The sequence below is a fragment of the Narcine bancroftii genome, chromosome 2 (genome assembly GCF_036971445.1).
Source record: "Narcine bancroftii isolate sNarBan1 chromosome 2, sNarBan1.hap1, whole genome shotgun sequence".
NCBI classification, from domain to species: domain Eukaryota; kingdom Metazoa; phylum Chordata; class Chondrichthyes; order Torpediniformes; family Narcinidae; genus Narcine; species Narcine bancroftii.
This window is the reverse complement of record NC_091470.1, coordinates 66854632-66882440: the sequence shown is the minus strand read 5'-3', so window position 1 is coordinate 66882440 and position 27809 is coordinate 66854632. Positions and strand designations below refer to the sequence as shown.

The following is a 27809-nucleotide window of genomic DNA, read 5'->3' as shown; positions in this document are numbered from 1 at the left end:
GTAAATGCTAATAATCTAATAATTATGGATTACATCATTCTTTCCACAAGTGTTATGTCAAAGTTGTGCATTCCGCAACGAAGAGCTCGTAGATTAAAAGCAAAAGATTCTGTTCACCGGAATTTCTAAATGATGCGATTTGAGAATAAATTCTTACTCTATTTAATGCCATCTAAATATAGATTGTTGTACACCCCAAAGATGTGGCTTTCTTGCCAACAGGGAACCGGAAGTCAGGTACAGCTGATAAGATAGATACAGGGGTAAAAATGAAAGGCTGTCTCAAACACATACATATATACAATATCTTTTGAAGTATGAGCACTTGTGACGGGAAAGGACGAGGACGGGGTATAAAGAAGAGACAGGTGGGCACAGACACAGGGAAACTCACCCACTCACGCCATTTTTTGTAACAGGCTTGCCCATCCATTCCATGACACGGGCAGCGATCCAAGCATGTGCAGGTGTGGGTGCTGAGAGGGCGGGGAGCGTGGAGACTGGGAAGTGTCTTACAAAGGGAGCTGCAGTTGCCTACTTTGTCACAGAGTTAGCTATGTTCTTCCCAAAAGTAATCAGACAAGATTTTAAGAGGAATGCGAAAGCGGGCAGCTCAAGCGATGATGCATTATATAATTTCGTTGGATTCGAGCAAAAAAAAAACGAATGAAATGTCTAAACTGAGTGTGAGATTCGTAGATCTGGAGATTGTTGTTACGATAACATGAAGGTAACTCGATGTTGTAAATCATACTAATTTAATGTCAGGCTTTTGGCAATTATTTGTAAGAAACTTCACACGAATTGACATTTCCCCAATTCCGTCTAAAACCTACAGCTACAATTGAGATCGAAACGCTTCCAAATCCACTGATAAAGTTGAATCAGAAAAGGGGTCTGAACTGACGAGGAGAATGTTTATTAACTGTGAAGGGTTTAAAATTGCATTTCTCGTATACCACTTTCATGTTAATTATGAATGAATTAGCCATTCTTCCTCTGCCCCCCTCCCCCGAGGTTAACAATGAAACAGATCGAAAGTGATCTTTTTGAGTTAAATGGTTAGGAAACCGAGGGAAAGAAGTTATGTGCTTTATCAATCTAGGCTTGTGAGACAAGACGAGGTGTTCTTTGACGAATTAAAATCACAAGTAGAATCTGTCCTAATAAGTAAAGGCCTTGACCTTATCGTATCCGTGCTGTTTGCCCGAATCATTACTTTGTACGTTGGAAAGCGAATTGAATACATAGTCCGGTATTACGATATTATCTTTTCAGAACATTAAAGATGTTACCGTATGTTCCAAATGCTTGATATGAGATATTGGAAAATGGTTCTTTCAGGGAGAATTGCTGGTGCAATAATGCAAACAATGAAAGGAGCCTAAATTTAAAATTCCTGAAGAAGAAACGCTTTCATGTCCTTTGATCTTTTGAATATATCTGTAATCTCGCCAATCCTTTACCCATGTTGATATTTACATCGAAGGAAGCATATTTGTGTTTGGATGTGTCATGTGAACATTTACCTTTAGCTTTATAAACACTTTCAAAACGGTGTAATCTTGATGAATCGATGTTCATCAATGTTTTAACTTTGGTCGAGATTTGGCGTCAAATCATATTGCTAGCATTCAGACAGCATGTGGTGCCACCATAATGTAAGTCAAGATCTGCTTCTGTGTATTGCACATTAAGAAGAATAACACCCGGATTCAAACTAAAGCCTCCTTAATCAGCAACTAAGTGGGACACAGGTTCTGGATCTACTTGGAGAATGGATATGGGAAGTTATTAACCAGTTTAGCAGCAAAAGTGATATTTATTATAAAGAAATGATCGAAATTTCACAAGACCTTTTTATCTATCATAAAATAAACACTGTACATAACCAAATATTTATATGAATTAGTTGAACAATAAATATGTGAAATGGACAAAAAAAATCACTTGTAAAAAGCACAATTTATGAATCATTTACCTTACCTACATTTACATCGAAAACACTTACAATACCTAATAAAAAGAAAAGAATGTTGTCGAGACTGGTTTCCAGATCAAACCCCGTCCTTTTTTTCACATAATAAGAAATACTAATTACAAAAGTATCCTGTACATAAAAAATCGATAAAATTTCAGAACTCTGAAGGAAAATAGACAAGTAAAGCGCCTAGCGTCTGTTTAGCTTCTGAAGTTGCAGGTTGGAGTATGTATATTAGATATACAAATATATATACACACTCTAATTCAGGCATCCTTTGTGCATCATTTGCTACAAGAAATTGTTTTCCTCTCATTTTCAAACATAAACAGACAACTTATTTCTGTGCCTCTAAAATGGAAAACAAAAATGAAAAAAAAAAGACCTGGTACAGTGCAAATTTTCGCCACTCAAGAGACTGGCTGCAAGCTATAAAGCACATTCTCACCTTATGTTTTACGATAGGAATATCGGGATGGGGTGTTGCAGGAATGGGCGGGTGCAGAGTAAAAAAAAAAGGAGTGAGATTACCTGAACAGACATTATTTGGTAACTAATGAACCCTAATGGTATACTTGAAGTCGCGCAGTTTTGTATACACTCATAGTAAGTGCTATCAAGCTGCATGGTTTTTATTTTATTGGATATTGTTTAAGATTGAACCGTGGAAGACAAATCAAAATTGTGCTAGAATGACTTTAATATACCCATACGAATCTGTCGACTGCAGTATGGTTAACGTTTATGCATATATAACATTACTCTATTAACATCTGCAAACAATAGAGCTAACTTCTGAATACCTGATCCTCAATGGGATCAATACAGCTGTTCGTATTTTAAGATATTGGCATCAGTGTGACAGAGCTTTAGCGTCCATGTGAAGTTTGTAGCCAGAATCATGAAGTTACAGTTCAGGGTGTTTGAAGGCGCCCCCTTTAAACAATGGCATGTAATTTTTCCAGCAGAATTTGGCTCCATTTTAAAACAGCAGAACCACCACCACCCCATCCCACCCCAACACCAGCCCGCCTCTCTTGTTCAACAGCATCAAGCAGATCACATACTTGCATACAGTACAGCAGATCATATTTCTTTTGAGTCGAACACAAATAAAAACACAGATGTACCACTGATATAAGACGCACACTGATTGTCTCTCAGAACTACATATGGGACCTTTATAAACATTTTTTTTAAATAAAGTAGTGCATCTGTGACAACCAATCGCACAATTCACACAGCCCTGATGGTCCTTTACGTTTTTTCAATGCCAACCTAAAAAATGGCTAACATTGGAATGATCACAAATATAGTCCTGTCCATCCCAAAGTGTTTAACCTCCAGAGTTGGCTACAAAAACTGGAATGATGACGATTTGTGCTCCCCATTCCGAAGATCTAACATTGAAATGATTAGTCCAATTTCGAACAGAGTTCCCGCACCTCACAAAACTTGGAACTTCCACGATGATGTTTGATCTTTGTAATCCAAGCAGTCAGCATTGAAGTTGAGTTTCCATGATGCTGTCTGGTCTTTATAATCCAAGCAATCGGTAGAATTAAAACCTAATCCGCCGGCTGTGTAGCCTTGGGCAGAGAGGGAGGCCGGAGACTGGTTGAGATGGCCTGTAGTGACTGCATTTGTGCCCATGGGACTGAGCGCTGTCCCTGGGGCAGGGAGCTGGTGGTGCATCGGGGACAGGTACGAGCCGCAGTCCATTCCCCCAAAATAGGACGTGGATCCGGCATATCCCTGAGTATAACCCGAGGCCTGGGTGTAGGTCATGGGATAGGAACGCTGCATACAGGACGAGGACGTGGAGAGGCAATCGGGGGCGATTGGAGATATGGACGCGGGGCTCCAAATGGACACTGGGGCGGCACTGCTCGATATGGCGGTCACCGAGGTGCTGGAGGGCGGCGTAAACTGGCCGCCGGCCACGCTCTCCGAGCCCAGCTCCCGGGCAGGAGAGCTCTTCTTTTTCGTCGGCCGAACTTTATGCTGCCCTCCATTCTGCTGTTGTTGTTGTTGCTGACGGCACTTTGCTCGACGGTTTTTGAACCACACCTTCAAAACAAGAAAATGAGTTCAACCGTAACAAATAACTCTTTACCTAAGAGTTATTGTGAGATTTTTTTTAAAAAAAAAGAAATTTCAAATAGCTGTAGTACTATATAATCTAATGAAAAATATCATCGATTGTGGATGCACTTGATGGTAGAAATGGTTCCATTCTATTCGATAAACAGTATTTCTCGTCAAAGTAAAACACAATGGTGGAGAAACACAGCAGGGGTCAACCAGTGTACTTGATATAGCAAAGATGCTCAAGCCCGAAACGTGGGGTTGTGTATCTTGCTGTCTAAAGTGCACTGGTTGACCTCCTGAGTTTCTCCAGCGTTGTGTTTTTACTTCAATCCCTGTGTTTGCAGACTTTCGTGATTCCATGTCAATATTAACCACAATTTTCAGAACGAAAATCTACAATGAACCATTTATACTAGGATCGCTTCCATCAGTTTCCCTTTTTATGTAAAGGGAGAGGGGTGTTCCTGTACAACTTTTCTTTGAATGTTTAAATTTACGGTTTAAATTTGCTTCAGAACATTTGGTCCATTAATATTCTATCCCCGAGTTTATGGCCGATCATCGTCAACCACTTGCAGAAAAGCACAGACCAGAGTCCCAGCAGGCGGCTCGCCGCGAGATCCGGCCACTTCCCAGCATCGCCTTTCGCCCAGTTTTAATCCGAACCCATTTTGAATTCCCCTGAGCGAGGAAGCCGAATCGAGTCGGAGCAGGAGCTGTGGGCGTGCAATTCTGGGAATGGGTGTTTTGCTGCCTGACACTCACCTGCACTCTAGATTCGGGCAGGTTGATTTTCAGGGCCACTTCTTCCCTCATGAAGATATCCGGATAGCGAGTCTTGGCGAAAAGCGCCTCCAACACATCCAGCTGGGCTCGCGTAAATGTGGTTCTCTCTCGCCGCTGCTTCCGCGGAGTAGCTTCGAAAATATAAACAAACCAACCCTTCTAGTAGTACTGGGAACTTCACAATAAGCCCAAGGAACCATGCACCCAATTTCTTTTGCTCCCCTGGCCATTCCCTTTCTACCTCGTTACTTTTGCACAACTAACGCCATCCTTGCTTTAAGGTGAAAAGGATCGGCCAGTGAGAACGCGGGAAAAGTTTCACGGGAATCTGGGGCAAAAAGTTTAAAGTTGCGATCAAACAGTTTTCAAGAAAATGTCCTGGCTGTCCAGTAAATCTCTTTTAAACACACGCCAATCTACTTTACAAAAAGAGCCGTCAGTTGTGTTTAAGGGTGAAAGGCAAGGCGAAATCTCGCCCGACCCTGAAGTTTGTTTTCAGAGTAAAATTATACTTACAAGGATAGCCGACTGAAGGGTGAAGCAGATCCATACCCGATGTAGTGAGGCTCAGCCCATTCACTGTGTATGGAGGTTGTTTGAGATACGACATCATGCTAAAGTTGATTCGAAACGCAAAATTGCAATAAATAAGTTTTTTTTAAACACGGAATCTTGATTGCTTCGATCCTCTGGTGACTTTGTCGGAAGGCCTTGGTTGAAATCTATGCACAGAATGAAATAGTGAAGTAAGAGGAGGGATCTAGAGGAGATGTTGTATCTCTGATCACTCTCAGTATCTGATCCCTCTATAGATCCCAGCCTGTCTCTTTAAAGCATCCGGGGACCCCCAGCTGCCTCTTGAACCAAGGGATGCTGACCCGATAAATATGTCCCGAAAACGTGCTGCACCCATTCTTCTCGCACGCTTTGCACACACACACACGCACACAATTCAAATGCACACGTCACTTTGTTTAGCATTGCAATTTGCATCGATCCCATTCGTTAGCATCAATGTGTTATCACGCTAATTGGCTCAAACAAAAAAACTTGATTGGGACTATTTACAAAGACAATGGATTTGCAGGCCCAAACAGAGGAGGGAGAGAGAAAGGGGGAGAAGGGGGAGGGGAGAGAGAGAGAGAGAGATTGGCAAACTGTTGGCAACAGTAGCAACGACAGATAAAACAAAGGCACAGTACGAAAAATGACGCTGTGCGTAACTTACAGCCTGTAGTTCGAAGTTTATAGTACATTACGTTTCACAAATGAGGCTAAACGAGAATACACCCGTTTATTTTTTTAAGCACCATGAGGTGCAACGCTAGCTTCTATCGAATGCGTGGCTCGGGTGTAATTTTTTTGGAGGGAGGCTAAGAATATCGCATCTCTGTATCTGTCGAAACTAAGTGTGTCAGAGCCAATAAGACAAAGCAAACAAGGAATCAGTCGCACATCAGAAAACAAAACACTGAGAATCTCAACCATTTGCGCCTGATTGTACCGGAGTGGAATATAACATTATTTAATGAAGAGCTTCCACGAACAAATACGAGGCTTCCTTGTTGATTGCACAACTTTACACATTGTCATTGCTCATTGTTTGGCCACGGAAATCACATATCGTCACCTGATTACATGGCCCAAGGAATAGCAGATCAATCCTCCCGCCGCAGCGACGTTCAAAACAATATTCAAACTACCTTTGGGGAAAAATAGCGGCGATTATTTGTGATTTCCATCTCATTTTCCAAAGCGCGGTTTACCAGGAGTGTGCACACCTTCAAAATGGCGGAAGGAGGGGTTGCAATGGCAAACTTTGATCAATGCAGGGCGGTCTATTTAAAAAAAAGACCTGCTAAACTTATCAAAAAGAGCTCATGCAAATCACTGGACCTTCCTTCACATTTTAAAAGAAACGCTCCTTGCCGCCGCAACCAGTGGGTGAACATGGCGTTCGGTGCGCTGCATTGGGCAAGGTATCCTTGTCGCAGTCCTGCACTTCTGCCCGCTATCTTGAGCCACTACACATTGAACTCAGAGCACTGATTTCTTCTGTGAGACAAAAACAAACCTGTAGAAAGTCACTTCTTCAAATTCAAGATTAAGTTCTTACCTAAAATAAACTCCTCTCGAGCAATCGATTGCAAGTTGCACCTTCGTTCTCCAGCCAATCGACCTAATTCTATCTTTTCAGGCTGTCGCTAAAGGGAAACCACCTCTCCTAATGGCTCCTCGGGAAGTGCGGTCAGTTATATAGAGAGCTGCCTGAACCTGTCGGCTTCCCGGCACAATCTGTCACTTTTTGCAAGAATCCTATCTACCAGTTGCTCGGCATTCGGTCGATCGTAATTACCCGCCGAGCAGACAGCCGAGAATTAATTATAATAAATGTTTCTTGATAAATTAACGAGATTATCCGGGTGGCACACGTTTCTTAATTACAGGACGCTGCAAAAACTGGGATGGCGAAGAACGCTTTCTCCGCCCAGCCCTGCTACATTTATTCTGATTAATTTTATGCTTGATGGAAATGAAACAATGCCTGTGTTTACTAAAAGAAACTTCATTAACCTCGTAAAGGGCTCGGCCTTGCAACTTTCATGCTCACGGGACTTCTCAAAACAATGGACTTATAAATCTTTTGGCTTAATTTGCAACATGCTAGGTTGCTGCTCAACTGGAAACATTAAAATGTTTAACCAGATACTGCATAGAAACATTATTAAAATCGCTTATCTAATATCGCATCGAATTATTTCCCCTCGCCGCCGCCGCCGGTTTGTACAAGGCGAAATGTTCGATTCGACATATTGGGGTTTTTTATGGCAATTGCTTTTAAAATTCTTCTTTAAAGTGGGTTGGACACGTGCACTGTCTTCGCTTGCACGCGTCTGTGTGAGGCTTGAGATTTGTCCGAGACGTGTTCGTTCAAATTTGAGTTTTGCAACCAGGGCGAGTAAGGTGCTTTGTAAATCACAGCACTCACACACAAGGAATGGACCGTGCTTCGCTGGACTCTAGTATTAATTATACGACGAGGCCGATACTAATTTTACAGACTTCCGACTGACGTTCTCACGAGAATGATTTAAGGTACCCGTTGTGCTCATGGTTTGGCAAACAATGTCGCTTATTATTTATTCCCCAAAATATGTGATATGACCGATCAACTATTTAAACTTCAACGCCAAATAAGGCATGAAAAATCTTATACCCCAAAAGTAATCCCGAATGAGATTAATATTGGGGAGAGCAGTTGTTAATTTTTATCCTATCACTTTATAAATTCAGACTCTTAATGCTGTCCGAAATAAAAACACAAAATACACAAGTCGTCACGCAAAGCAACTATCCAGCGAACGTTTAAACAAGTAGTGTCTTTTCCTTCAATCCCTTTATTTTAATCCAAGAAAATATTTATTCTAGTTGAAGATTAGTTTTTTTGAAATGGATAAAATTTTAAATAAAGATATTTTGTGGTAAATACGCATGTGATCAGGAAAAAGAGCGGTATGGTCGATTGAACTTTTTTCTGCATAGTTCAAGTATCTTCACGTCTAAGGCGAGTGACGAAGAACTTGGTTTTTTTTCCCCGCCTGTGTACAGAATTCGATCAGTTGGCTGGAATTGTCAAAAAGTCTAAATGCAAGGTCCTGTTAACAACCATTCTAAATGTTTAACATGTTCTTAATTAAAAATAAGTGGTTTGAAAGTAGAGAAGGAAATAATCTCGCTTCCGTCAAGCAAATGAACTATCGAACTGTTTCTCTTCTGGAAAAAAAAACTGTTGATCAATAATTGAAGGCGATCGATTTCATTCTAGTTTGTTTGAACTGATAAATCATTAACAATAAACATCTCCAACCCTGCGCTTCCCAGATGGGGCTGGGATTGCAAGGACTGATCAGCGATATGAAGGGGTGGGGTGGGGGGGGGGGGGGGGAACCTCGAGAAATCCACGCCTCCTCAATTATCCCTGTGTTTGAACATTCATTAGAAAGGGGAAATTTACTGGGATTTAACACAGGCGAAAACGAAAGATTTTTGGCTCCATTCACACAGGAACGAAGAAACCGATAATTGCAACATATTTATTCGAAGCTCTAACTAAACGACTAGAAAAACAGAGAAAGCTTTGCCTAACTCGAATGTGATAAGCTGAGATTTGTCAGCCGTCCCCACTTCACCATCAACACCCCCACCCCCTCCCCATACACAACCCTCAAACTAAAAGTGTAAGGGAAAACAAACACCAGCAATTGCAGAATAGTTACAAAAGGAAACAAATGACTTATCAAGATTCCGAATCAGCGAAAACTGTTCTCATGCACGCATAACAATATCAAACGGGTTTCATTCCACGGTGGTTGTACTCGCAGCTCTTTTCCCTTCTATGTAAGGTTTTGCGCAATATTCGGCACCAAATCTCCACTTCGGCAGAAAAAATGTTATCCTCGGTTCTCAATCAACAAGGAAGAGCAATCTGTCAAAAAGTCACCTGTTTTATTAGGCTCAGGTCGATGTCAAACACCCCAAAATTCAGGCGTCCACGTTCCTGACGGCCTTTGTCCCTGAAAAATAAAAGAAATGGGGTTGAAGTCTTCAGATTACAGATTCACAAAATAAATTCGAATGAAATTGATTCAGTGCCCATTGATATAATATTTCGATTTGATGGAGAAGATTAACAACCTGCTTAAAGACGGTGTATGTTTGAGAGTTGAAAATGGTTGAGATTGCAGAGTTGTACTGGAGTCCCTCTCTCTCTCCTTTCTCTGAGACTTGCTGAGAAAGCGCCTCTCTGGTAACTTTTTGACGCAAACTCCGCAGCCAATAGCAAAGGGAGAATGATTGACACATCTCAGCACAAGCAGGGAGAAAATAACACGCAGCAAGGAAGAGAGAAGCCTTACTCCAAGAGGGAAAACAGCGAGAAGTAACCCAAAGCAAGAAAATATTTTTTTTTAAATCAAGCAATGGGAGAGTCAATCCCAAGAGAAAGAAAGCAATAAAGATTGCACACTGAACGTGCCCGCATTTACCAGCTAGCCAGAATAACACGACAAATAATATTGCCATCGCAGTCTGGTATGAAAATAAATATAACTAAAAATGGGCCAGATTAAATAGAAATTAGGGGTTAAATCAAGAGGACGGGTGGCATAAACAAGAACCATTGAGAATGTGCGATGGAAAGGGGAAATAAATCAGAGGGGAGGGAAGGAGAGAGAATAATCGTGACCAAGAGAACAGAGGAAGCAACCAGGTTAATAATTCTGAGCTGAACCAGCAAGAGTAAGGAACCTCGATAAGAATAAACCAGAGCTGCATTAAGAGGAATGACACGGTGATAAAACATTAAGTAGAATAATTCAGGTAGTTGGCGCAGAAAAAAAAAACCCGAATCCGGCTACAACTGTCATAGAACAACCAGTGATGAACCAGAGTATGGAACTATGCAACACAAGGTAAGAGAACCGCTTTTAAAATCGGCGAGAGAGCGAACTCCAGTGACAACTATATTAACCAACATATACCAAAGATGACTTTTCAAAGTTACATTGCAGTAAATCAGTTTGTAGACAAATACAGTATAGGCAAGCGGATGAATTGACAGATATATCAGAGAAGGGGAGAGAGAGTGGGGGGGGTGGGGGGGGGAGGGGAAACGAAGTCGATTGAAACACTCCACTCTGATAAAAACGAATTTATCAGTAAAGTATGCTCTAGGATACAATTTCCGTGCTTTGAAGTAGAAATTAATTTTACAGATAAAAGCATAGCAAATGCATCTCCGATTCAGACCAATAATAGATTAGTTCCACGTTATGAAACTAACAACATTTTAAGTTGATTAAGTCTGGTAGATGTGACTATTTCTAATTTTGTTGTCCAGTTACCGAATGTGAGTCTATGTTCCTCATTTGTAGAACTTCTGTTTATTAAACAACTAAAACAAATGGGCCCACATGTTTCCTGATACAAAACAAGATTTTAATGGGCCTATATTTTAAAAGCCTTCGATAAGCGAATTGCAAACATCGCGAATTGTTGAAGGAAATTATTGAACCGTATTAATTCTGGTTAAAAGCAAAACGTTTCCATTGATATCGCAATGAGCAAAAGTCGAAAGATCGGAATGTCAAAAGAGGAATATGGGTGACAGTAACCACGAAACAATGAATGGGAAATTGATGTCCAAGAGTCTAAATATCTGTCTGTACAAATGATGCGTAGCACTTATTCCACACATGGACTGTAATTTGCTTTCTGCACATAAAGTGGTCCCTTTCCGACTCAAAATGAATCACTGTAAGACTTTTATCTCTTTTCTTAATCTTAGATCGTAATTCTATGATATTTTGAAGGGGATAAACAGAACTCCCAGTTTTACAACTTTAAGAGTTAACAAATGTATTTTCCCCAATAAACAATTAATAAGATAAATAACAAATAATTGAGAAATTCAAAGCTCAGTCGTGAAGGGCGTAGAGACGACAAAAGCCCATCATTCGGCTACCATCAACCGATATAAAGAATCCTCGCCTCCGGTTTTACTTTTACACACTTATTAGTAAACGTAAGCTATTGCAATAGTTGAGAAGTTCTGAAGGAATTGCAGAAGCAAAATCGTCTATTTAAAAAAAAACGATAAAAGCACAACAGCGCCACACCGGTCAAAACCACGTCAGATAGATCGAGCCAATGCAAAGGCAATAACAAAACTTGGTGTATTCGCGGCTGGAGCCAAGTTTCGGAGATTTGCCGCTTAATTTGCCGAAAACGTAAACGTTTGCCGCTATCGTTTGCAGCCAGAGCCTTGCACGTTAACACGATAACACACACAAATACAAATGACATAACAGCCAGATGCACAGATAAGTGCTATTTGTTAAACAGAACGAAACTGATAAATAGTGAAATAGTCAAAATGACAACAGAAGTCAACATTTTAATCTTTTTAAATGGCTAATTCACCAATGTTTCAGTATTATTAACTGACTTTGCCATCTTGTTTTACAAGGACTCTATAAGCATTAAGTCAGTCGCCGCACACAATTAAATTCAATTCATTATGATGAATGGTTATTACCTTTATCAAATCGTTTATATTTCGATTTCATCTAATGCCATCACTCCTTCTTTGCCCGTCCATTTAGTTAGTTTGCATAATATTCCCTTCCCTATCACAAATGTTAACAAAAGCTACAAAATGACTGGAAGTCGTCTCTGAAATGTTCGGTTGCTTTTGCTATATGTTGTCTTGCACCGCGACCAATAATCGTTCCGCCAGGGTTTAAAACAATCCATAAAGGAAGCTTCGAAAATACTTTCCAGTGCTTTTCTAAATGAACACGGTTTGTGGCTTTCCGCTGTGAAACGTTCTTGCATAGTAAGTTGTCTCCTACTCCACACAGGATGACGGACCACTTTGAAATTGTTTCTATTTATATGACCAAAATTCGCCTTTTGGTACGTAACGTGAGGGTAGCTGTTCGCTGAAAAACATTGTGTTTTAAAAATTAAATTGTTATCATTAAAAACAAATGTTTATGAAGCTTTAACTTGTTCTGGTGCTTTCTACGTCGTCTGGCATGAATATTTTTCACGGCAATACCGGAAACGAATCATCAGAAAATTTAAAGTTTTTGTAAACTTTTAACAGGTTTGCTTTTATCGACCTACATATTTATCAGTTAATTATAATATCAATAGACTAATTCATGAAGGTGCATTTGTTCATAATAGACATTTGGAATGCTAAATTATATAAAGATTTTTCGACTGGTATCCAGGTTAGACACGGCTGTGGAAGTAGACCATAACTTTGATAAATATAGTGTAGCAAAGAGTTTGAAAAGAAAACGGAAATTAGCGCCTTGTAGGATAAGTGTTTTACTATCCAAATGTCTTCGACTCCATAATACACGATAGACAGGTTTTTATCTTCTAAAAAGATGCTTCTGTGAACTTTTAAACTTTGCGTTATGAGAATAAAAAGGTACTGTACCAATGCCAGTGACATGGTGCCGGCGTTTTATTTTCTGGAATATAGATCTGGTTGACTGCTTGGGTCAATGCTGAAAGATGCTCATTAAATTAATAGAGGAAGGAAATTTTAAAGCATTTAAACGTTTTAAACTCGTATTTAAATAATCGTTGTAAGATGTTTGTATACATGTTAAAACAAAACCCTACTAAGTACTGAACGCGAATGTCTACAAGAATTTGTACATTTCTGGTGGACACACGCGTCTACTAGTAGACTGTCGATATCCTACCGAACTTTTATATCGCCGCAACATTATATTTGCGAGCATTTCTTCAACAGATATTAGCAATATCGATTAGTTTGGCATTTTTGACAAGACAGTGTCACAAAAAAAGTAATTATGGAATGAGAAGATGTCCTTTTCCTCGGTGTCTCACACCCAGTCATTTGCCATCAATTGCATTTCAGTTGATGATTTACACTTACAGATGTTAATCTTTTGCCCCATATTAAATAAAATTGATAGTTCAGTCCTTAAGTAGATCCGATCACATTTGCCCGGCACCTGTTATTTCGTGGTGCAGATGTACTCCTGAGACAGACTGTACTTCCTGAACTGAAGAAAAGTAGGAGGAGTCGTATAAATCAATGAAAATCTGGATAGTTTTATGTCTAAATCGGCTATCACCTCACCGGCGGTCAAACTAAGAACTCGAGGACCGTAAAGTCATCGAACGCCGTTCGATCAGGGGCATTAAAATGGATTAAATCGGGATCATTTTTCCTCCGGTAATAGAACTGGTATTTTCTTAGTTAATTAGTCGAAGTATCAGACGCCATTTAATTAGCAGGGACACACACAAAAAAAATCCCACCTCACCTGGAGCGAAAAGAAGTCCTCAATTATAAGAATCATTCCCCATAATATTTCGAGAGGAAAAAAAAATCGGCCGTCAAGGAAAATAAATGGGAAGAGTTACAGTGTTGTAACGCATTACCACATAAAATACAAGAGGTAGGCAGGGACTCGGGGGCATCAGCTGCCAGGAGGCATTTTTCATTGCTTTAATCGGGATAAAGTTGTGCTATGAACAGCGCGGCGCTGCAATCAGTCTCTGACACAGCTCTGGAGCAGATGCCTGCTTTCCAAATTATACAGTTTAATCCCTTCACAGCAGCGGGCTGCCAACACAAAAAGGAACGAAACACGAGCTCAGTGGAAAAATAGCAATCTGAAGCAGATCCAAGTGTGAAGTGAGTGTGTACGTGTAAGAAAAAGAGAGGCTGAGTGCCTGCGACTACTTCATACCAGTGCTTTCCACAGCCTTATCACTTAATGCCAATTTCATTTCCCTGCTTTGCCGGTTTTCTATCTTCCATGATTCTGGAATCATTAAATATCCATGATACTGTTGTTATTCTTTTTTTTAAAAACAAGTTAACTCCTTCGAGGCAAGTGCCGCTTTTCAAAGAATCCACACTCGATTTTCGACTACTGGCATAGATTCCTTTTTAATTACTTGGCCATCTCGGTGAAGTTGATTTGTAAATTGGGCCATCAGTAACTCGTTTTGTTACATTTAGCATTCATTATAAATAATACATGCATGGAATCGATGCCATAAAAGTGGAAACCCATCGTACTTTTTTTTAAACAAAGAGAAATCAGACCCCAGGAATCTGAAATTAAAAGCAAACGTTGAGATTACATTTCAGATAGGCCAGTGAACCGAAAATCTTTCTCCCTCTCTCTCTCCTCCACAGAAGCTGCCTGACCTGCGAGAATTTCTAGCTTTTTGGTTTTCTTTACTTAAATGACAACGTTTTTAATTACTATGGACTTGTAACAACTAGATACCACTTTCGTGGACGTGCTGCTTATTTATTAAAGTTATAGACCAGAAATCCTCCAATTATTTATAATAGGTTAGGTGACTTAAACAACATTTTTGTAGCCTACCGATTTTCTTTGCCTCTATTGCCTGGTGCAAACACAATTTATTTTATTGGAAACGCCGTTACAAGTTCAATTGTTATTTGCATTTTAGGTTTTTTTTTAATCCTGTATTTGTTATTGTACATGATCGTAGCAGGTGTGAATATTTAGCATTGTACTTCGCAAAATGATTATGATGGAATTTAATTGCTCGAAGTAGGAATTGAACGTTACTCACTTTTGACATGTCTTCATTATGGAAATTGTTGAGCTGAAGAAAGCTTTTAATTGAAAATCCGCCATATTTCAATAGCAATGCAACAGAAGATTATATACTTTATCCAAACATTCACACAATTACTGTTGAGATCGAGGATACCAACCAAACACGAAAAGCCATTAGCTCCAATATACCAAGTTAATATATTAATTGCTGGGCGAATCTCATCTTCGAAAGTGTTTGACCGTATTTACATGACCAGGGCTGTGCAAAGGTTTGAGGGAAACAATTTGAATGTTTAAGCTTCCAAGACAAGGCTGTGTGGTTCTGTTTAAACGGGTGCACTAAATGGAGTAAGTGTAATTAATTTATTTAGGACAATTAAGCTTGAATTCTTACTATTTGAAATAAGAAGTTATGTTTATATGCAACATACATAGGCCTTTGCTTTTTTTTTGAAAGCCAATACCTACATATTAAAACAGATCTTGAGAGTAAGCCTTTTCTCATTGCATTGAACACAAACTCCTGGGCAGTGTTAATCGCTGTTAAGTTTTTAGGAATTAAGTCGTGCAACCGCATACGACAAGGAACAGGATTGAAAGCTCGACACCTTAAGAAAGGTTGCATTTTAAATCGTATTGAATAATTATTAATGTTTGTGAAATTTATTCTAATTTGAAATTTAGACAGAAAAGGGAACAACAGCAAGAGTCAAAACGTGGGGTCTCCCACAGGCTGATAATCCAATCGTGAGAGTTAATATTCAGTTTCAGAGTATATTGTTGTTCAGCATAGCTGAAACCGTTTATTGTGCCAGTTAGTTTTATTTATCCCCGACCTTCTAGTCCCCTGCACCCATGCAGCAGCTGAAGAACAGTTCGAGGCAAAGAGGGATTTTTTTTCCCCCTGGAGTTTGTCTCGCATCACATTAAAATAGCAAGTAACTTTTGCAAAGTCAACGTGACGTGAGAAACTCCCCAAAAAAATCAGGTTCCGACCACGTTTAGTGTTGAATAACAACTTTTGAGGCGTCACTGGAGTGGTCTGTAGCTAGGAATTTGCCACCCTATCTGCCAACAGGAGTAGCTTAGAATATCAAAAGCACTTAAAATGAAAGCAACCCCAGAGAACCACAATAGACTCAACCCCCTTTTTTTATTACTTCCCATGTATGAAATAGAGCCTGAGTAAAATTATCATGCAGCAGAAACAAGGTTTATTAACGATTGTTGAGGTCGTGGGTGATGATTAACATGTAAGTCTATATTATTCGTACACCTTTAATAGCTGTTCAGCACTGAATGTTTTTATTTGGTTTAGCAAGGTAATTCATCTTCCCTACGGCAAAAAAAAAAGATACTGTTGAAGCACTTAATATCATCGCAGTTTTGGTTGTTCCAGAATCCGACGTTCGGGTAATGTAGGTTTTGAAAAATTAATCACATTTCCAACACAGTTTTACTCCACAGATCGGAGTAAAATATAACTACTTCCACAAAATCAATGGAAATTTAATCTACCCCCATTTAAGGCGAAGCTTAATTTAGTTTTCACAGAAACTGAAATGTAAAGCATTCGGTACCAAACTGTGGGCACTTAGTTTTACTAAAATAGCCCCAAGTCCCACTAACCTATGCAAAGTTTCTAATGTTGTTGCTTGAAATTATAATGGGCACAAATTTTTGGACTCCTTTATCAACTGACAAAACTTGTAAACTTGAGCCGGAGGGAGGAAAAATGCCATTTCTTCTTCGGTAACAGTCGAAGCACACAGACATAGTTTTTAGTTTGTGTTCTCACAAAGTGGAGTTTAAAATGGGGGTAATATTTAATTACAGATCCTTAGACGACGGTTTGCAATTGGGAACACTATTCTCCTCCGGCATTATTTTAAAATAAAATTCATTGCGTATAATATCCTAAGCGAAACACGCCCCTTAAAAATAACCCTTTCAGGTTATTAGGAACTGCTTTAAATGTGCACCCACATTCACAGTGCCTTCATGAAGCAGATGGGAGCAAATTAAAAGGGTTCCTCCACAACGTCTCATCTACTCCACCTTTTTTTGCATGCATAATTGCAGTATTTAAACATACTGTTGCAAAATATCTATTCAGGGGTTACTTTTTTTTCGGGAACATGAAGCCCTAAGCAGATTTAGGACTTGAGTTTAAATGAGGCAATGCGTGTGCTGCAACTTCAGGGCAGGATGGGGTATGTAATTTGAAGCAAGGAGAAATAGTCAAACCACCAACTTCCTGAAAATTCTCAAAAGTATTTTGCGATGCCGTCTGATAACTTGACTACTTTTATTTTTTTACTGGTGGGGCAAATATTTCAGACACACCTGAAAATCTAAGACAAATCAAGGAATTAGAAATGAAAAAAATATTTCCAGCCACATGGGAAAGTAGAGTACATGGCCCTGCGCATATTTTAAGGAGATGTGTATGTAGACAGAGCCTGGTTATCACAAAACTAAAAGAACATTACAAATCACATCCTAGCTTGCATACGTGGATGATCACTGTGGATTTTTAAAAAACCCACCGCAATAAAAACATCACATGCTTCATATATGCCATTGAACTAACTGATTTTTACTGATTCATAGCAATTCAATATTTATTGCTTGCTGGGAAATAAAGACGTTTCTTTTGCACAATTCTATATTATACACATCATAATGAATACATTCTTCTGTGTAAACAACAAAACGTCCACTGAACAGGTGTAGGGGAAGGGGAAACGAATTTCAGCTTAACACTTCAGCCTTCAATGTTAATTCAGAACTGGTAAGACATATCCATTAGTGTGACCACTGACATACTGTACATGTTTTGTGTCCACTAATGTAGAACACTTTTACTACATCATTACTCTGTAAGGTAATTATTACAATGTGTCAAAACACCCAAGAACAAAAGAAAGGGGTGCAGGAACCAACCTGTTCTATATTTTAGTATGAATATGGGTGATCCATTAGCTCACCCATATACAATATCCAAATCCCTCAAAAGGCCTTTCACTCTCTCTTTCTTGTTTCTCCCCTCTCATACTCTGGCAATTCAATATGTTGAAGATCAGGGGCTGTAGAACTGAGGTGCCCTCTGAGATTTCAGGCAATGTTTTATCCAGCTGGTCCTAGCTCTACTTCCCTCTTGTCAGTGTGGCCTTTCTTGAATGCAAACTGCTGCATTACCCGGTGACATTTGAATGAAGTTGAAAACTGTGCAATGATTAGCAATTATACGTCTGATGAAGAGAAAAAGTCTTTGATGAATTGGTTGAAGGTGGTTGTGTCTGGGACATTTATGGTAAGGAACGCCAGCAGTGATGTCTTGGGGTTGAGATGACTGGCTTAAAAGCAAATAATTTTTCCTTTATTCCATTTATTGTACATCAAATGACATGCTTATGTCAATTATGAAGCAAGTGGAAGGGCTGTTAAATTTGCACTAGCTTATTAATCTATAATTCTTACAATAAACTGGTATCTTGTCATTGGAGCAATAATATATTTAATGTTTAAATATCATAATTCACTCTCCCACTGCCCTCCCAATCCATGCTAATAGGGTTGAAAACCTCTAGTTGTAATCTTCAAGGTAAATAAAACCAGATTTAACATTACAGTTAAATGTATGGGCTAAAAAAAATAAAATACATTTAGCTAAAGCTATGGCCCATTTTGCTTTGTAGAATTTTTATAGTGGTTTTGTAATAATATTTCTAAAAATTATTATTTTTAAAATATTTTAATTACAATTGAAAATCATGTGACATTAGCTATAATATATCGATACAAACATTATATAATTAAATGAAACAATCCCAACCTCCCTTGTCCACCCAACTAACACCCTCCCTCCTCCCCTACCCACCTGCAAAGAAAGAAAGAAGGAGATTATCACTAAAAACAGTCATAATTAATTAACTTTTTAGCTGTGGAAACTGAGACGTCCACCGGAGCAGATTGGGAAATCAAATTTTAATACCAAGAGTTTTAAATATGGGCTCCATACTTCTACAAAAAATGATGCTTATTGCTCAAATTATACATATTTCTAAAAATTATTGTCTTAAATCTTGTAATTTATGACTTCTAAACTGCTAAAAGTCAGGTGGTCCATTAATGCCACATTTAGCATAAGTAACATCAAGTGTATTTCCCTTCTGAAGTATTTACAAATAAAATATTAATTAAATAGTATTAACATAAATAGATTTATTTGGGACATTGTCAGGTCTTTAAACAAAATCCTGAACAATGAGACTTGGAATTGGTATTCTTGAATATGGCCAACACCATCATTAAACAATTATATTGTAATTACACCCAATTCTTTACATTGGGAGAGAATTTGGGTATTTTAGCCATATTTTTAATTTGCCAATAGTAATAGGTTTGTTGTCCATCATTTTATTGAGTTAGTATATTATTCATGTTCTTGCAACTCCATGAAACATCATATTTTTATTTGACATACATTTCTGGCACAACTTTAAGAAATGAAAAGAATGCTGATCAGAGGTAATTACAAATGTGTTATGGTGTTTAAAAATATTTATCATTATTTTTAAATTTGATCTGTCTCATGGAATGCACAGGCAATGATTTTGCAATCAAGGTTATAATAATTGTTCGTTTTCCAATGATCACTTTGGCCATATCGCGTGAATACACTGAAAATAACTACGTATTTCAATTAGTTGGTAAACTACATTTATACACCACAAGAAAAATCAGCCAATATGTTCTTCAAAGCCAGAATGTATACAAACCCATATATTTTTAAATAAACATACCTCATCTTGTAGACTCAAAATTTACATTTTAAGGCTTGCAATAAATGTCCAAAAAACTCAGTATGCTTATCGTTTTCCTGCCAATTATACGCAGAGAGAATCAATATCTTTATTGGCTGCTCTTTAAAATAAATCCCAGCAATTATTACAATTAAATTGAATGCAGCAGAAGAAAATGCAGGCTTGTAATCTCAACATCTATTACAGTGTGGAGATCATCTAATTTTGTATTTACAAAACAAGTAAAAATAAGAATTGCAATAAAATAAAAACCTATACAAATTGTGCAGAGCATTTTACAAAATTAATACCTGCAATAATATTGTTTCTATATCATTTCTATGGTATTCAATAACAATATTTTTTGAAACATCTCATATTTTAACAACACCTCAAACAACAGATTATTGGTTTACAATGTAATTTTTATGGAATAAATTACATTATGGGAGAAAATAAAACACAATCTTACTCTCTTTTAGCAATAAAATGCATCTTAATGTGAAGCAACATAAAATGTATTCTTGATATTTTGTTGCAATTTTCAGAATGAAATTATTCGACTAATAATCTAACACTTGAATATATTATAAATCTATTTTATATCTATGCTCCACATATAGTTCAATCAGAACATAAAAAAACCATTTTCAGAGTAAATGTGAAACATTATCTTGTTTCTGTAGATTTAATAGAAATAAAACTAACATTAATCATACAAAGCTATTCACTCATCAAGTTTTATGGAGCTTGTTCCTGCACAGTCCCGAATTCACAGTTCACTCTGGTACTTCGTGCAGGTTTTCAAATAGGTTGAACTGTTTATATGATCTATTTCATGTTTCTATCTATGACTTTGACTTTGTTTGCATTTACAAATGCTTCGCTGCTAATCCAGTTAGTACACCTGAAGTATGACCATTCTAAAGTATTTCATACAACAAAAGAGTGATTGTTTCATTTTATTTCCAATGTTTGTTGCAGATAATGAGGCGAGCATTAGTAAATTGAGTCTCTCAAACTATTCGACTGAATATTATATTTGTTTGATTCGGGACCAGCAACTGTATCTTCTTGATATGTGGTTATTTTTTTATTATACGTCAGATAAATTCATAAGTGTTGACTTGGACATTGGATTTTATGGGATTCAGATTTATAAGATTATAATATATTTTATGTTACGGTTTTTAACTACATAGTAACATTGATATCTAAATATTTTTCACAGAGACCATGATTTGTATTCCAATAGGAAAAGAATTAACAATTAATCACCAGAAATTTGCTTTGAAAATATCAATAGATAAATTCATTGGTTGAAACTTTAAATGCGATAATATCTCTGCTGCAATAGTATTTGACTATTGTAATGACTAATCCAAGATTAATATTGTATATTGTTCATGTTGTTATTCTTTGCAGATGCAGATGTATTAATACTTACTAACACAGATAAATTTTTAAGTCCACAAATTGCTCATGTGTTGCTCCTTGCTACAAGTTCCTTTAATGTGAAAAATAATCTCATCTACTATGCCTTAACTGTTCTCAATTCAGATCGTTCCCATGCCAATATTGTTAGACATTATTCAGATTATTTCCATGTTGCTCACCAACACAGATTGTCCTCATTCGTGGTATTCAATAAATGCAATCTGCTTCATAATCAATTTGCAAATAGCTTGGGGTAATGAAGAATACTACCATTTGTACCTGAACAATAATGAACTTTCAGTCATGGGTTCTGTCAGAAGCATGGGAAGAAATTATTGGGTCCTTGGCAGAGATTTCTGTATTTTCCTTTGCTTATAGGCGAGTCTAATACCAGTGGTAGGAAAGTTACTGGTCAGGATTCAGAAAAACAGGATCTATCTGCATTTGGAAGGACATACACTGATTAGGAATAGTCAGTATGGCATTGTGCTTGGTAAATCATGTCTCATGAATTTGGTTGAGGTTTCTGAAGAAGTGACGAAGAGGCATGGCAGGGCAGTAGATGTTGTCTCCCTGGATTTGAGCAAGGCCTTTGACAAGCTCTCACATGGTAGGCTGCTCTGGAAGGTTACATTGCATTGGATCCAGAGTGAGCTGGCCAATTGGTGGAAGGAGGTAGAGTATGGTAGTGGAGACTCGTTTATCACTTTGGAGATCTGAGAGCAGAGGTGTGCTAGAGGGATCAGTACTGCATCTCCAGCAGTTTGTCATCAATATTGACAATTTGGAAGAAAATGGTGGCATTATTTGTACGCTTGAGGTTGACACCAAAATTGGTGTGTAAAGGGAAAAGAAGAAGGTTGTCTAAGGTTACAACAGGAAAATTGGCAAATGAATGGCCAATTCATACATACAAAATTATGCATTTGGAAAGGCAAACCAGAGCAGGACATACACAATGAATAACAGGCTCCTCAGGAATTTTGTTGAGCAGGGGACTTTGACATACAAACACACAGTTCCCTGAAAGTGGCAACACAGATAGACAAGGCATTAAGTATAAGAGTTGGGATGTTAATAAGAACATAAGAATATTACAGCTGGACATGACATTGGTGAGGCTGCACTTGAAGTATTGTATGGGTACAGAAAAGAGTCAGAAGGATTGTTGCTGAGACCACAATGTTTGAGCTTGAAGATGAAACTGGGTGGGCTGGAACTGTTTCCCTGGAGTGAAGAGTGGAAGGATGACCTTATAGAACTCTGTAAGAACATGAGAGACATAGATAAGGTACAATCACAATCTTTTCCCCAAGGTAGGAGAGTTTAAAACCAGAGGCCATAGATTTAAGGTCAGAGGGAAAAGATTTAAAATAAACCTGAGGAGCAACTTTTTCCACACAGGAATGAAGTGGTAGAGGCAGGTACAATCACAATGTTTCAAAAAACATTTGAATAGGTACATAAATAGGACACGGGAGTAACGAAGGCAAATAAGACTAGCTTTTTGTGCTGAAGGACCTGTTTTCATGCCATTTAAGTTTGGAATGTTCATCATTGTTCATTGATCTCACATTGAACATTGCCGTTTGATATTCTGCATTTTAATGACAATGTACATTATAATGAATTGATTTGCTACTGTACACAATCAAGTAATTAATTAGTAAGATACACAGTCACAGATTGATTCTCCTTTATTTGGAGTCAGAGATTGATCATATGCTATTTACATTTTAATAATGACTCAACAGTGATTGATTCTACAGCACTTGCTATTCCAAATTAATCCGATGATATATGTTGTTGCACCTTGATCAATTGCTGTTCATAGTGATTTTAAATATACACAGACAAATAAATGAATCTACATTAACAAATTGTTTAGTATTCTGGGACACACATTGTTCTTATGTTGCTTAATTTTGCAGATTGATCTAGGTTTTTATGGCCACAGATAGATGGATCACCATACAATCACATATCGATTTTGCACTGAATATAGCCTCAGTTATACCGTACTCGAATTATAGTTAAAGGTTGATCCAGGAGTATTCATAATAGCAAACAAAATCTTGCATTGAACATAATTGGAGATTAATCACAGTTCTGATCTACTAACATAAGAAGTGATAAACCTGTCATTGAGAGAATCCATCATAGGTTCACCAGAATGACTCCTTGAATGACAAGACTTTTGAATGAGAGAGATTGGGACAGAGTTAAAAGAAGGATAGGGAATCTCATTGAAACTACAACATTCTGACTGGTATAGATATTAGAATGTTGACTGGAAGAGGAACTGGCTGAATTCATTTCTTTCTTGGAGTGTATAAGAACCTCCTTATTTGGTAGGGTCTGCCTGTCCCGCATCGGACTTGTCAGCTGCAAACGAGCCTGCAGCTGACGTGGACATTTACCCCCTCCATAAATCTTCGTCCGCGAAGCCAAGCCAAAGAGAGAAAAGACTATTAACCATTGGATAAGGGACATGATCCTGATTAACAAATCCCAAGAGAATTCCAAGGAATATGTATTTATATGGAGCCATCTGACTGAATGTTTTGGAAACCGAGGGATGTGAAGGTATAAAATACATGATTTGTAAGCCACAAGACAGACTCCAAGAGACAGACTCTCTTGGAGGCAAGACTGGCTTCTCATGGCAGCGCTCCTTGCTGTAAAGGAATCCTCTAAATAAAGGAGAATCAATCTGTTTGTGCATCTGTATTCGTGTTTGTTTTAAAAGGTCCACTTTAACAGATAGACTGGATAAAGAAGGTTTTTTTTCCTGTTGGGGGGGGGGTCTAGAATAAGGGGCCACAATCTCAGGATGCATGATATGGGAGGGCATCAAAGGTTCATCAGACTGATTCATGGGAAGGCAGGGCAAACATATGAAGAGGAATTGGATAGACTAGGACTTTGCTCACTGGAATTTAGAAAAAATATGAGAGGACATCTCATAGAGACATAAAATTCTACATCACCAGATCCAACTCCAACAGTGCAATCAAGTTTGCAGATGACACAACAGTAATTGGCCTCATCAGCCGCATGAATGGCTGAGAGGATCACTGGAGTCTCCCTCCCCCACCCCCATTAACATGATCTATTGGGATTGTTGTCTGAAAAGGGTGTCCAAAATTATTGGGGACCCCTTCCACCTTGCACACAGCATCTTTCAGCTTCTCCCATCAGGAAAGAGATACAGGAGTATCAGAGCCAGCACCACCAGGCTGAGGAGCAGCTTCTTCCTGTGGGTGGTGAGAATGCTGAACAACCAATCAAAATGCTCACACTAACCATCTGAGACTCTCATATTCGTGAAACTATATTTATGTATTTGTATATATGAATACGCCCTGCATATGCACTGTTTGTCTGTATGTGTGTTATGTCTGGTTGTTTGTCTGCGTGTTTTGTTGTACTTGTGCAATCAGATGGCAATTTACTTGACTTGAGATGCAAGAAAGATGTTTCTGATGTTTGGGAAGTCCAGGAAAAGAGATCCAAGGATAAGGCCAGTTATGACTGAGATGAGGAGAAACTTCTTCATTCAGTGAGCTATGAACATAGGGATCTCCCTACCACAGAAAGGTGTTGAGGCCAGTTCATTAAAGATATATTCAGAAGGGAAGTAAATGTGGTTCTTTTGGCCAAAGGAACCAAAGGGTTTGGAGAGAAAGCAGGAATTGGGTACTGAGGAAGCACGATCATCCATTATTATAGCAAATGGTGGGGCAGGCTCAAAAAGCTGAATGGCCTACTCTATGGATATATATTAAGATTGAGATGAGAACAGAAAGCAGTCAAGTCCAAATTGTTGACTGTATTTAAGAATGAAGTAGATAGATCTCTGGACACAAAAGCATCAGGAGGTATGTGGAGAGAGGGTGGGAATATGGCATTAAGCTAGAAGATCAGCCATTACTATATTAAATGATGGAGCAGCTGAAAGGTCTAATTCTACTTCTATTTTCTGTTTCCATGTTCCTCTGATGGCATTCATTGCTATAGGTTGATTAGGAATGAGCAGAGCCACAGATTGATCCCTCTTTATACCTAATTTGACACTCTACATAGAATCATATTGATTTTCTGGTGTGCATTGTCTGGGTTTATCCAATACTATTTATGGTAACAAATTGATGTTATGCTACTCATAGCCACAGATTGAAACTATAATGTACACTGTTGTGGATTGATCCAATGCTGTTTATAGACATAGCTTGATTTCGCAATGTACATTGACAAAAATAATGTCACTGTACATGGTTACCGTTTGATTCCAAACTGTACATATTGATCTGAGTACAAATTAATTCTACAGTAGACATGATCACAGATTAGTCTGACTGCTTCTTAAAATATCCAGTCACAAAATCATCCTGCACTTTATAAATTCAACGATTGATCCTGAACTCCTTATTTGATAAGTTGAAGTTACACTGTTCATAGTAACAGATCTGAACAAATTCACAAATATTCATAGCCCAAGGCTCGTACCATACCATACATGGTCACAGACTGATATCAGAGAGCACTAATCCAATGCTATTTGTCATCATACATTCATTCTACTCTATATGTAGGCATAGTTGCAGATTGATCTTACAGCATTTATGGTGTGTGATAGTACAGATCTATCACCAATGTATATAGTGTATATAGTTACAGTATCTAGACTGTGCTTACAGCGATTGGCTGAGAGCTTAGCCACGCCTACTGTCTGGGCCTTAAAGGGTTGTGTCCCTAGCCAGGTCGGATCATTCCGGACTGGTCGGCCACTTGTGAAGAGCTCCGGTCTTTTGCTAATAAAAGCCTTGGTTTGGATCAACAAGTCTTTGATTCTTTCGACGAGCTCCACAAGGTGATCAGTTGATCATGAACAGCAAAAACTTACACATTGATTCTAAGACAGTGGTTAGAGCATTGGTCTTGTAAACCAGGGGTTGAGAGTTTGATCCTTGTTGGGGCCTCATTTCTGTGAGGGGTGCTCGACAGAGTGATGATGCTCTGTCTTCCTTACAGTAGACAAAATTTAAAAATTTCAATGTAGTAATTATGCAGCATTAATGGAACCTTTACTATTCATTGCAAATAGACTCTACATTATTCATAGTCAGGAGCATTCAGAATTCCAGATTGTTCCCACACAGAAAAAATTATAGATTTATTCTCCACTGCTCATTGTTTCAGGTATTCAAGTATACATGGTCACAGATTGATCCTTTTGTACTCAGAGATATGTTGATCCTAAAGTATTCATAATCACAGATTGTCAACTGATTTTGCACTGCACTGAATAATCCTACACTCTATCATGGCATGGTCTGGGAGACAGATTGATTTTATACAGTTCATTGTCACAGAATGAACTGACACTGGATAGTTGCAGATGGATCCTACAACATCAATAGTCTCAGACCTATCTTACAGTCTTTATAGTCACTAATCCCAGAGTACCAACAGTGGAAAATTTAACCTAAACTATGTGTAGTCACGAGTGGATCGAATAACATTAATAGTCACAGACTCGTCCTTTTGTATCTATATTCACAGATTGATCCTGCAGTAGTCTTCATTACAGATTGATCTTAGAGTGATTGTAGAGGTATACAAAATCATAAAAGGAATAGATCGGATAAACACAAACAGTCTTTTGCCCTGGTTAGGGGAATAGGTATCCAGAGGACATATGTTTAAGGTGCGGGTGGGAGACAGGTACCTGAGCAGTAGCTTTTTAACACAAAGGGTGGTGAGTGCATCGAATGGGCTGCCAGAGAAGATGGCTGAGGCAGGAAGAAAAGATTGGATGATACATGGACAGAATAAATTTGGATGCATGGACGGTTTGGATACACATTGTTGTGGATTGATTTTATAATATTCAGATTCATGGTAGAGCTTTCATTGACTCTCGTATGCCTATCTCCATGTTCCGCAATGTTCTTCTCACAGCATAATGCTGAGGCAGTCATAGTCACAGATGGATATATTGGGCTAGGATAAGACCACTCCTGGAGTTCTGTACAATTCAAGTCCCCTTACCTGAACAAAATTACAGTTGCTATAGATGTGAAAATTTACAAGGCTGGTTCCAGCAATGGCGGGTCTCCCAGATGAAGGGAAATTGAGTACTTAGGCCTCTTTCCTTAAGTGTGTAAAAGAGCAAAAGGTTCACATTCCTTAAGGAACTTGAAAGAATGGATACCAGGAAGGGAGTTTTCTCAAGCTGAGGAGTCAGGACCAAAGGATTATAATCTTATAAGGTGAAGTCAATCAAGTGTGAAATGAGGAGAAATTTCTTCGATTATATGGTGGTAAATCTTTATAAGTTTCCACTCTGGAGGTGCATCGAGCTCAGTCAATGATTTCATTCAAATACGTTTTGGGGTATAGTTGGGATAGCACAGGTAAAGGAGATTGTGGGGAAAAACTCAGACCTGTTCATGATAAACAGCAGATCAGGTTTGGCACAGACGCAGACTCACAGTATGTCTTTCATTGTTATGGATTGATCCAATGCTGCTCGTCATCACATAA

At 38.4% G+C, this 27809-nt stretch overlaps 1 protein-coding gene across 3 annotated transcripts; it reads right to left on the bottom strand.

Annotated features, from left to right (window-relative positions):
• Positions 1-3427: 3427 nt before the first annotated feature.
• On the bottom strand, positions 3428-5471 carry otx2b (orthodenticle homeobox 2b). Of its 3 annotated transcripts, none has more exons than XM_069915257.1 (3): positions 5340-5471; positions 4838-5014; positions 3428-4051 (listed from the first exon to the last, which is right to left on the bottom strand). In XM_069915257.1, the coding sequence occupies exons 1-3, from the start codon at positions 5469-5471 to the stop codon at positions 3428-3430; spliced, it is 933 nt and encodes a 310-aa protein (XP_069771358.1). The 3 variants fall into 3 exon arrangements, with proteins under 3 accessions (XP_069771358.1, XP_069771359.1, XP_069771360.1); XM_069915258.1 differs by having other exon boundaries at positions 4838-4997; positions 5353-5471; XM_069915259.1 differs by having other exon boundaries at positions 4838-4989; positions 5375-5471.
• Between the last annotated feature and the right edge of the window lie 22338 nt (positions 5472-27809).